At 43.7% G+C, this 12,272-nt stretch overlaps 1 protein-coding gene across 1 annotated transcript; it reads right to left on the bottom strand.

The window, feature by feature from the left end:
* Positions 1-7,515: 7,515 nt before the first annotated feature.
* On the bottom strand, positions 7,516-11,956 carry LOC141063280 (uncharacterized). Its single transcript, XM_073557343.1, has 5 exons — positions 11,342-11,956; positions 8,711-8,889; positions 8,460-8,638; positions 8,306-8,387; positions 7,516-8,227 (listed from the first exon to the last, which is right to left on the bottom strand). Exons 1-5 carry the CDS (start codon positions 11,661-11,663, stop codon positions 8,015-8,017), a joined length of 975 nt encoding a protein of 324 aa, XP_073413444.1. The 5' UTR covers positions 11,664-11,956; the 3' UTR covers positions 7,516-8,014.
* Positions 11,957-12,272: the final 316 nt, after the last annotated feature.

Genomic DNA, 12,272 nt, shown 5'->3' with positions numbered 1-12,272 from the left:
ATTGGCTGGAATTGAGATTGGACGCCATGTTGCGTTTGGATAGCCCCTGATGTGCCTAAACAGTGGAAACCCCCACAAGTGACCCCTTTTTGGAAAATACACCCCCCAAGGAACTTATCTAGATGTGTGATATGAACTTTGAACCCCCAGGTGTTTCACTAAAGTTTATAGCGTCTGGGCGTGAAAATATGAAAATCATTTTTTCCACAAACATGATTTTTAGTCCCCAATATTTTATTTTCCCCAGGGTAACAGTAGAAATTGGACCCCAAAAGTTGTTGTCCAATTTGTCCTGAGTACACTGATGCACCATATGTGGCAGAAAACTACTGTATGGGTGCACATTGGGGCTCGGAAGGGAAGTAGTGACGTTTTAGAATGCAGACTTTGATGGAATGGTCTGCGGTGTCATGTCACGTTTGGAGAGCCCCTGATGTGCCTAAACAGTGGAAATCCCCCACAAGTGACCCCATTTTGGAAACTAGACCCCCCCAGGGAACTTATCTTATTTAGATAAGACCCCCCCTGGGAACTTATCTAAATGTGTAGTGAGCACTTTGAACCTCAAGTGCTTCACAGAAGCTTATAACGTAGAGCCATAAAAGTAAAAAATATTTTTTTCCACAAAAATGATATTTTCTAAGCCAATTTTTTATTTTCTCAAGGGTAGCAGAAGAAATTGGACTCCAAGAGTTATTGTGCAAATTGTCCTGAGTACGCTGATACCCCATATGTTGGGGTAAACCACAGTTTAGGTGCATGGCAGAGCTCAGAATGGAAGGAGCGCCACATTTTACTGTTATGGTTTGCAGGTGCCATGACACACTGGGAGAGCCCATGAGGTGCCAGAAATATCAGGACATGTGAATGAGGTGCTATAGCGGGTTTTTATGCTTGGCACACACTAAAAGATGCTTTTCATTGTAAAAATAGTTTTTGCATCACCACATTTTGAGAGCTATAATTTTTTGATATTTTTTGATCGCTTTTTATTCTGATTTTTGGATGCAGAATGAAGAAAAACCATCAATTCATGAGTTTCTTTTGGGGGGGGTGTTTATACCGTTCCAGGTGTGGTAAAATTGATAAAGCAGTTTTATTCTTCGGGTCACTATGATTACAGCAATACCTCATTTATATCATTTTTTATGTTTATACAATAAAAACTATTTTATATAAAAAAATAATTATTTTTTCATCGCTTTTTTCTGAGAGCTATAACTTTTTTATTTTTCCGCTGATGACACTGTATGGGGGCTTTTTTTTTCCGGACAAGATGGCGTTTTCAGCGGTACCATGTTTATTTATTGATCATGTGTTTTTCCACTTTTTGCTTGGCGGTATGATGACAAAGCGTTGTTTTTTTGCCTTTGCTTTTATGGTGTTCACTGAAGGGGTTACCTAGTCGAACAGTTTTATAGGTTGGGTCGTTATGAACTTGGCAATACCTAATATGTGTACTTTTACTGTTTAGATTTTTTTTAATTCAAATATTTATTTAATGTTAGAATAAATATTGACTTTTTTATTTTCTATTTATTTTTTTTATTTCTACAATTAGTTACATGTTTTTTTCATTTCATTCTATCTTTTACACTTTGTCCCACCATGGGACAGTCATTTTTTGCAGGCTGATCGCTTCTATGGCAGGCAGATGAAGCAGCTTCCCCATGCTATAGAACAGGGGTGGGAATCTTCTTTCTTCCAAGGGCCATTTGGATATTTATACCATCCTTCAGGGGCTGTACAAGCTCCGCCCACAAAGTACATCCTGACTCTGGCACTGGTTTCATGACTTAATCTTTCATTGCATGCCCTTCAATGTTCAGTAGTGAACACTGCGTGTGTGTGCTAACAGAGCAAGAAGAAATTAATGAGCTTCTGGCAATCAAAATACAGCTCCCTGCCCAAGAATGCAGTCCCTGAGAATCTGCTCGGAGGCCTGATAAAAGGTCATCGAGGGCCGTAAATGGCCCTGGGGCCTGAGGTTCCCCACCCCTGCTATAGAAGCTGTCAGCGCTGCACTCAGTGCCCTGACACTGAGAGACCGCCTGACTTGCACTGCGTATGACCAGGAAGTTTCTTAGCTCTGGTCGTGACAACATCAGGTTACCATGGCAGTGATCGCGACCTCGCGTCACGTTGTGGGGTCTCCGATCCAAAGGCAGAGGGACTGTCAGACCTCTGACTGCGCCAGGAATGCTGTGATCATGTTCGATTGCAGTATTTTGGGGGTTAAAATGCCGGGAGTGGTCTGTGACTGCTCCTGGCACTTAGTGCTGGGTGTCAGCTGTGAGAATCAGCTGACACCCGGCCGCGATCGGCCGCACACCACCTGTGTGCGCGGCCGATCGCCGAGACGTACTATTCTGTCAATGGTCAAATTGGCTCAGGGCACATGGACGGAATAGTACGTCTGATGTCAGAAAGGGGTTAATCACAATACCACCCCTGTTATTTATTGTATTACGCTGCATTAGAAACTAAATAATTACGGCATGATGAAAATCAGCTTAAAGTTTCATGGAGCAATGTCTACCTTTCCCTCTTACCCCCCTTAGTTCGTATGATCCCTATTTTTGTGCTTCAGTTTTCCTTGGTTTTTCTTTTTCTCTAGGAGCCAAGTCATATGTGACGCCCCTATCACCGACTCTATGGTCTCTGCGCTGACTGTAGGACTTGTAGCTGTTTAACATTTAATAAAAATTCATTGGTTATAAAGAAGCTGTCCGGTTGAGTTATGAAACGAGCCGTGTCCTCCTGATTCTCCCCTTCTGAGTTCAGAGCTGACAATGACAATTTTACTTGTCCCTTGTCTCTACGATATCTACAAGTTTTTCTTTTACCGCTACATGTTATTGATACATAAAAGTTTCAGGACTCGGAAACATTATTTTTGCAAATATAAAGATGCGTGATATTTTGTTAGGCCAATTGTCTGATACTTAGAGGAAGCTTAGCAGCAATTCCAATATCTAAGACATATCTAAACACTATTACGGATTACACACAGTCACAGAAATTGCATTATAAGCTGTGGCCCTCATTCAGTGACAGCTCTTTTTCTTGTCTCTTGTTCTCCTGCATCGGGTCATCTCTTACAATGGTCCAACGTTATCTACAAGCATTGATGGATTCTATTGTCCTTGATCTCTTTTTTCCATAGGTGCAATATCTTGGTGGAATCGCTCACCGTGCTCATCGCTCACGACTTCACAGTTTGGTTGAAAAATGTCTTGATGCGAATGTAAGAAATGAATCTTTAAGGACATGTACAGCCAAGATCCTGACACAGTGCGGAAAATAAGTATTTGATACGCTGCCGATTTTGCACGTTTTCCCTCCTACAAAGAATGGAGAAGTCTGTAATATTTATCACAGGTACACTTCAACGGTGACAGAAAATCTAAAAATAAAAAAAACAGAAAATCACATTGTATGATTTTAAAATAATGAAATTGCATTTTATTGCATGAAATAAGTGTATGATCACCGACCAACCACCAAGAATTCAGACTCTCTCAGACCTGTTAGTTTTTCTTTAAAAAGCCCTTCTACTCTGCTGTGACCTGTATTAATTGCAACCAGTTTGAACTTGTTGCCTGTATAAAAGACACCTTTCCAGATAATCAGTCACACGTCAACCTCTCCACCATGGCCAAGACCAAAGAGCTGTCTAAGGACACCAGGGACAAAATTGCAGACCTGCACAAGGCTGGGGTGGGCTTCAGCACAATAGGCAAGCAGCTTGGTGAAAAGGCAACAATTGTTGACAAAATTATTAGAAAATGGAAGAAACACAAGTTGACTGTCAGTCTTCTTCGGTCTGGGGCTACATGCAAGATCTCGTCTCGTGGGGTAAGGAAGATTCGGAGAAAGGTCAGAAATCAGCCCAGAACTACATGGTAAGACTTGGTCAATGACCTGAAGAGAGCTGGGATCACAGGACTGGGCCTGCTCAGGAAGTGTGCACAGCTAAGGCCTCTTTCACACTTCAGTTTTTTGCCATCAGTCAAAATCCGCCAAAAATTTGAAAATGGCGGATCCGCAAAAATGGAAACAAAACGGATGCAAACTGATGGAACGGATCCGTTTTGTTGAGGATCCGCCATACCGATTTTACTGCGGATCCTCAACAAAACGGATCCGTTCCATCAGTTTGCATCCGTTGGATCCGTTTTCTTGCGGATCCGTTTTTCCACACCTCCAAAATGGGATGCTCCCAAATATGATTCGCTCTTGGAAAATGCTCTCAAATGTGATTGGATGCTGGAAACTAGGGAGAAATATATCTAGGGTGTTGTGATACAATTTCTTTGAAAGGTTTTAGAGCTAGTGGCAGCGATGGAAGGAGTTAGTGCGAGTCTGGAAGGAGTTATTGCGAGTATTGACAGCTTCTGTGTGGAATTGGATCTTCACTTGAATCGTTTGGCAATTATTGCTATCGAGAGGGAGAAAAGAAGACTGCGAATCCTGCGTATGAGGAGACGGCGCCAGTGGATTCATCCCATTAATGCGCAGAGGTTCACCCGTGGCGTTTTTTCCACACTGTACCTGGAATTGAGGGAGAATCCGGACAAGTTCTTCAACTACGTGCGCATGCGGATGGAATTCTTTGAGATATTGGTGGATCGTGTTGGAGAACAAATCCGGAGAAGGGACACCTACATGCGGTTTTCTATATCACCGGCGGAGCGTTTGATGGTGACCCTTCGGTAAGTTATCTACCTTTTAAAATGTTTCAGATTCTGCAGGCTTTTATTGTTATGTTATGGCTTGTAGTTTGTATTAATTTTACTTTTTTTCCCTTTTTTTAAGATTCCTGGCAACTGGAGAATCCTTCACCTCCCTCCAGTTCCGGATTGGGATTTCCACTATTGCTGGAATTGTACAACAGACCTGCCGGGCATTATGGGATTCTCTACAGGAGGAAGACATCCCAGAGCCAACACAGGAGAGGTGGCTGGAGATTGCAGAGAAGTTTCAAGATATCTGCCAGTTTCCAAACTGCATCGGTGCCGTGGATGGCAAGCATATCAGGATTGTGAAACCCATGGGATCTGGTTCACAGTTTTACAACTATAAAAAATACTTTTCCATTGTGCTAATGGCCATTTCGGATGCAAACTGCAAATTCATTGCCGTGGACATTGGTGCATACGGTCGTTCTAACGACTCACAGGTATTCAAGAGTTCCACCATGGGCCGTCGCTTGTATGGAGACAATTTTAACTTCCCACCTCCAAGACCACTCCCTGGAACAACAGGCCCACCAATGCCTTTTGTGTGCGTTGGCGACGATGCTTTTCAACTTTCAAAACACCTACTGAAGCCATATGGTAGTCGTAGATTAACACACCAGAAAAGAATCTATAACTATCGGTTAACCAGAGCGCGCAGAGTGGTGGAGTGCGCGTTTGGAATTTTAACTGCAAAATGGAGAGTCCTGTTAACGGCCATGAAAATGAAAACAGAGACTGTGGATGAGGTGGTAAAGGCCTGTGTAATCCTGCACAATTTTGTCCTTTCAAAGGAACCAGTTTCCATCGATGACAATGTGTATGAAACCACCTTGTGGGATTATGAGCAGCAAACTTTTCGGAGTACTGGTTCAGTGGCAAGAATTAGGGATACCTTTGCAGATTATTTTGTTACACCAGAGGGACAAGTGGACTGGCAATATCACATGATATAATTTTCTTCTTACCAATTGTGAGTAATTTTTTTATCTGAAATTTTACCAAGTGTTTGCTTTGCACAAGCATTGTGTTTTACCATGTGATTTGGTTAATTTTACACTTTGCAGTGTTAACAATTGTTGGGTACCAAGCGTAGAGTTATCCAAGTGTTGTGTACCAAGCGTAAAGTTACCAAGTGTTGTGTACCAAGGATTTTACACTTTGAAATGTTCACAAGTGTTGGTTATCAAATGTTGTGCTACCAAGTGTTTTTTTGTACCTTGTACACCACCGGTGTACTGTGAAATATTACCCAGGGTTGTGTGTTGTGTTAACAAGTGTTGTGTTTACCTTTTACACCACTGGTGTAATTTGAATAAAGAAGCAAAAAATAAACATCACAATAAAGTTTTTTGAAAAAAAACAGTTTATTTCTGACAATTTGTATTAACTGTATTTTTTTTTTTTAACTTTTTTTCTTAACTTTTTTTGTAACTTTTTTTGGTATTACCTTTTTGGTAACTTTTTTTTGGTATAATATTACCTTTTTTTAATTTTTTTTGGTATATTACTTTTTTAATTTTTTTTTGGTATATTACAACAGAAAAATTACAAACTATGATACTGTTGGGTGGAGATAGTATTGGAGGAGGGGTTAACAGGGTTGACCACATCGAGGGGGGGGGTAGGGGACTGGGGAGGGAGTTGGTGAGGACCAGAAGTGGAAGGGGGGTTTAACACATGTGGTTGGGACGGGAGTGGATGGACAGACGAGGTTTGTGGGTACATTGAAGGTGTATGTGGGGGTGGGTATGGCGAGGGCATTGGGGTATAATGCAATGGGGAAGGTAGGTACTGGGAAGAATGGAATGGGGAACTAGAGAAAGGAGAGGGAGTGGTAGGAGGAGGGACGGCTGTGTGATTGATGGTGGTGGAAGGATGGACGGGGGGAGGATGGACTGTGGAAGGATAGACAGGGGGAGGATGGACTGTGGAAGGATAGACAGGGGGAGGATGGACTGTGGAAGGATAGACAGGGGGAGGAAGAGATGCTTCAGCAAGCACTTCCACTAGAGCATTCTGACAGGCTTGCATCACACGCATCTGCTGGTGAGTACTTAAACCTTCCATTTGCCGGACAACAGATTGAAAAAAGGTATGTCTCGGTGTCTGGTTTGATTCTAAACTCATCTGTTCCATGTATCTTCTGAGTTCCATGATACTTTGATTGATCATGGTCAACCCAGAAGATAACCGTTGTCCATAAGTGTGGAAACCGTGTTGAACAGTTGAGTTTAGACTCAAACAGTCAGACAAGGTCATCCTTTCCTGACTCCTCAGACGCTGCCGGCCAGAACCAAAAGTTGGTCGAGATGTTGCGGCAGTGTCTGAGGGGTGGGGAACAGGGAACAAGTCGTCACCAGCAGCTTCATGTGATGAAGTCTGCCCTGCTGCTCCAGTGCTGGTGGAGGGGATAGAGGGATCAGACAAGAGGGTAGGTACAGAGGGGTCGGATACCTCGATGTGGTCACCGGGGGCGGTCTCACTAGGGATCACTCCAGAGGGACGCAACTCTGATGCAGACTCCCGAGTGCTGCAGATGGTGCTAAAAAAAAAAAGAAGAAAAAAATGTATATTAAAAATATTGATATTTAATTTAAGTCTGCTGAAAAAAAAATTGGTTAAACATTTCTACTACAGGAATTGTTTGGGGAATATTTACCTTCTGCACGCCATTGTAGATCGCAGGAACGCCAGGGCTTGGTAGTTTTTGTACTGGGGTCCCCGGCGTCCTCCCGACGATCCACTCGGGGTCTGAATCTCTTTGTTGTAGTCCCTCTTGAAGCGATCCCGGAGCGACCGCCACCGTGTGATAACCCTGTCACCTGTGAAGCAAAAAAAAAAAAAAAAAAAGGTTTAGTATTCAACACTTCACATGCTGGAAATATAAGTTACTGAAGTTGTAATACTTACGCACAAAATCCCTGGCCCTCGCATTGAGTTCCTCCCAGTTGTCAATAACTGAAGAACAGACTTCATCCCAGAGCCGTCGTGTGGTTGGTTGGTCGGCATGAAGACGGTTTGCCATGTTCCACAGCGGCTCCCGGATTTCCACCTCATGGATGAGGTCATCACTATCAATAATGACACCCTCCTCCTGATGTCTGCGGGGAGCACGCTGTGAAACCTGTGAAGATAAAAAACAAAACAAAAAGCAAAAAATTACATTATATTCAAACACATGATGTTCATTTAAACAATTATCAAAATAGGGTTACTTACCGTTTGCCGACCACCAGAGGCATCACCTTGACGACCCTGGGATGTCCTGGGAGTCACTCTAGTGCGGGCACCGGATTCTGAAGACTGTGGGAAAAAAAAAAAAAAATGTTTGGATGGATGCAGTTATGGTGTGCACTGTGATGAATGTTTGTGTTGGGTGTAGCATTATGTATCTGTGTATGTGCTAAACTTACAATCTGCGCACCCCCTCCGTGTGTCTCTCCACCCTGCACGTCTCCTCCTGGAAGCTCCTCTGAATCAGCTTCCTGTTAAAACATAATAGGATAGTGTTTTTAACCACAAAAAAATTATTTTAAATAAAAAATAAACAAAATTTTTTTTACCTCAGCTCGCTGATGATGTGAGGGGGAGCTTTCAGGAGAAGACATTACGGCTTGGGGCAGCTGTGTTGCTTCCTGAACTGATCTGCAAGTATAAACACACTTGTTAAGCTACTATACAAAGTATCATAATAAGCTTTCAGGCTTTTATACTTACAGGGAAAATGTTTGGCTGGCAGTATCTGCTTCGGCCTGGCTGGCAGTCTCTGTTGCGGTCTGGCTGGGCCTCTCTGCTGCAGCCTGGCTGGCAGTCTCTGTTGCGGTCTGGCTGGGCCTCTCTGCTGCAGCCTGGCTGGCTCTCTCTGCTGCTACCCTGCTGGTAGTGCTTGAAGTGATCTGCAAGTATAAAGAGACTTGTTAAGCTACTATACAAAGGATCATAATAAGCTTTCAGGTCTTTATACTTACAGGGAAACTAATGGTTGCCTGTACGCCGCGGTGTGGCTGTTCCTCTCTGCTGCAGTCAGGGTTGTTTCTGCTGTGGTCTGACCGGTCATGTCTGCTGCGTTGATCCCTGCTGCGGTCTGAATCTCTGCTACGGTTGGGCTGGCCGTGTCTGCCGGTATGGTGGCGCTTCATTGTGTGAACTGAAAGAAAATGATATGAAAGTTTTAAAAAAAAACAAACCACATTTTGTATGTGTAATTCCCTGAAACTAATTATACGCAATTTTAAGTGTTTGCATGTCTACATTCCCTTATCTCAGAGTGTAACCAGTGATTGAAGGTGTCTAATATTTTGTGTAAACCTACTTTCTTTGTGTTTTGTAACTGAGTGTAACCAGTAATTGAAGGTGTGTAATTGCTGTGTATACCAGTTTGCATTCCCTGAAACTCTCACCGAGAGTGTAACCAGTGATTAAAGGTCTCACCGTGTAACCAGTGATTGAAGGCGTGTAGTGTGTAATTGCTGTGTATACCAGTGTTTGCATTCCCTGAAACTCTCAACAGAGTATGTAACCAGTAATTGAAGGTGTTTAATTTCTGTGTATACCCACTGTGTTTGCATGGTTTTGAATTCCCTGAAACTCAGTTGTGTATACCCATTTTTTCATGGTATGTTGCAATCTCACTTTTAACCACACTTGTATACCAGAACACTTCAATTACCTTTATGGTAACTTAATTTTACCTTTTTTAAAATGATACAAAGTAGATTTTTTCAAAACAATTTATTTATTTTTTTTTTTATTATTTTTTTTTTTCCAAAAAATAGGAGCTACTCTGCTCTTTATTTTAAATACCACAATACATGAAAAATAAAAAAACGCAAACACGCATAACACACAGCCAGGCTACACACTCCAGGTGTCTTGCAGGTGGAAGATTTGCAGCAGAGTTTGAAATTCTATCAGTCAGGCTGGTGTTTGATGTCTGGTTCGGTTTCTTCAGTGTGGCTGTTGCCAGATGTCTGGGCACAAACCACATACAATACCATTTAGGCCGGTTTCACATTTGCACTTTATAGCGCAGCGATGGCCTGCACACGTCCGCCACAAATCCCCGCCTACTAGCGCACATGAATGCTTGCGATCTGCGCACCCTATCTTTATCATAGGGTGCACAGATGGTGCGCTGGCAGGATTTTACAGTGTGCTGCGCACTTTTGAAGGTGTGCCGTGCGCGCCAAAATGCAACATGCTGCGTTTGGCGCGCAAGGGCACACCTTCAAAAGTGCGCAGCACATGGTAAAATCCTGCCAGCGCACCATCTACGCACCCTATGATAAAGATAGGGTGCGCAGATCGCAAGCATTCATGTGCGCTAGTAGGCGGGGATTTGTGGCGGACGTGTGCAGGCCATCGCTGCGCTATAAAGTGCAAATGTGAAATCGGCCTAAATGGTATTGTATGTGGTGTTATTGGGCACAGACATCTACATTAAAACACCAGCCTGACTGATACAGTCAGGCTGGTGTTTGATGTAGATGTCTGGGCCCAATAACACCACATACAATACCATTTAGGCCGGTTTCACATTTGCACTTTATAGCGCAGCTATTTCCTGCACACGTCCGCCACTAATCCCCACCTACTAGCGCACATGAACGCTTGCAATCTGCGCACCCCATACTAAAGATAGGGTGTGCAGATCGCAAGCGTCCATGTGTGCTAGTAGGCGGTGATGACCAGATGGGACGGGGATTAGTGGTGGACGTGTGCAGGTTATCCCTGCGCTATAAAGTGCAAATATGAAACCAGCCTTTACACCACACAATCACAGCAAGAAATACAATATTAAAGTTGTATGAAAATAACATGCAGTACACATGCAACAGAAAAAAAAAAAAAAAAAATGCAACACACACACACACACGCTCCAGGGGTCTTGCAGGTGGTAGACTTGCAGATGGGCAGACAGGTTTTATAGCTCTAGTTGAATCTTCTGTCAGGCAGGCTGGAGTCGGATATCTTGCTTGGAGTATTCAGTGTTGCTGGTGCCGGATTGTCTGGGCCCAATTACACCACATACAATACACCACTCAATCGCAGCAATCACAGCATAAAAAATACAATATAATTACAGTTGTATGAAAATAAAAAGCAGTACACAAGCAGCAGAAAAAAAAAAAAAAAAATGGAAAGAAAAAAAAAAAAAAAAATGCACACACAGGCCACACACATACACACACACGCTCCAGGGGTCTTGCAGGTGGTAGACTTGCAGATGGGCAGACAGGTTTTATAGCTCTAGTTGAATCTTCTGTCAGGCAGGCTGGAGTCGGATATCTTGCTTGGAGTATTCAGTGTTGCTGGTGCCGGATTGTCTGGGCCCAATTACACCACATACAATACACCACTCAATCGCAGCAATCACAGCATAAAAAATACAATATAATTACAGTTGTATGAAAATAAAATGCAGTACACAAGCAACAGAAAAAAAAAATATAAAAAAAAAAAAACAGACATGCAACACTTGCAGACCACACACACACACACACACACACACACACACACACACACACACACACACACACACACACACACACACACACACACTTGCAGGCCATACACAGAAATGTCATAGGTATACTCACACTTGGTAAAGCTGGTACTGGCAGGCCTCTTGATAGCTGTGGCTGCAGGCTTGGTGGGTGTCTGGCAGGCTGGGTGGTCTGGCAGGCTTGGTGGCTGTCTTGCAGGCTTGGTGGCTGTCTTGCAGGCTTGGTGGTGGTCTGGCTGGCTTGCTGTCTGGCTGCTACTGCATGTCTGGGCCCAATTAGCCCATCTTATATAGTTTTGGGACTGTCTGGAAAAGTATCTTTTTTTCTGGGCATGCGCAGTGCGATTTTGCGGATCCTGCCGGCGGATTCCGCAAAATCGCGGATCCCGGCGGATCCGCCGCCCATAGGGCCCCATTCTACCGCATGGCTGATGACGGCGGATCCGCCGTCATCCGCCATTTTGACGGCGAAAAAAAACGTTACATTCTCCGTCCCCCTCAGACAGAATCCGCAAAGAATTTTGCGGATCCGCCGAATATCGGACGCAACGGACGACCATCCGTCAAAATCCGCCACTAATGTATCCCAATGGGGAAATTGGCGGATCCGCAACAAGAAAAAGCGGATCCGCCAATTTCAAATTTTGGCGGATTGTGACTGATGGCAAAAAACTGAAGTGTGAAAGAGGCCTAATCAGCTACCTAGTGTTCACTGGTGGATACAGACTGACCTGCAGGTAGCCGCCAGGTACCACTCCGGGGCAGAACCCAATATTGCAGCTGCAGACCCCAGGGGTCAGGTTCGCTGACACTGAATAGGGATAGGTCTCTTTTCAGACTAGTAAGTTCTGGTACCTCTACAGAATGGTTACTGACACTGATTAGGGCAAGGTTAAAACACTCTGGTCTATGATACTGGAACAGGGTTTGGGCGAACACAGACCAGATGACAATGTTCAGGCACTGGCCACTCATGGACAAGCTTCAAGCACTGGCCGCTCCGGGAATGAGATTCAAGCCATGGC

The sequence above is a fragment of the Dendrobates tinctorius genome, unplaced genomic scaffold (assembly GCF_039654945.1).
Source record: "Dendrobates tinctorius isolate UK_male_01 unplaced genomic scaffold, ASM3965494v1 ptg000249l, whole genome shotgun sequence".
In the NCBI taxonomy this organism is placed as follows: domain Eukaryota; kingdom Metazoa; phylum Chordata; class Amphibia; order Anura; family Dendrobatidae; genus Dendrobates; species Dendrobates tinctorius.
Note: the sequence above shows the minus strand (reverse complement) of the source record. Positions and strands in the feature narration are given on the sequence as shown.

What these genes read in the sequence shown, in the direction of transcription:
- LOC141063280 (XM_073557343.1), bottom strand. Translation starts at nt 11,663, where the DNA reads ATGGGGCCCTATGGGCGGCGGATCCGCCGGGATCCGCGATTTTGCGGA. An exon ending in AGGCAACCATTAGTTTCCCT is followed by an intron (nt 8,639 to 8,710) that starts GTAAGTATAAAG and finishes TTATACTTGCAG; the next exon opens with ATCACTTCAAGCACTACCAG. An exon ending in GCCAGCCAAACATTTTCCCT is followed by an intron (nt 8,388 to 8,459) that starts GTAAGTATAAAA and finishes TTATACTTGCAG; the next exon opens with ATCAGTTCAGGAAGCAACAC.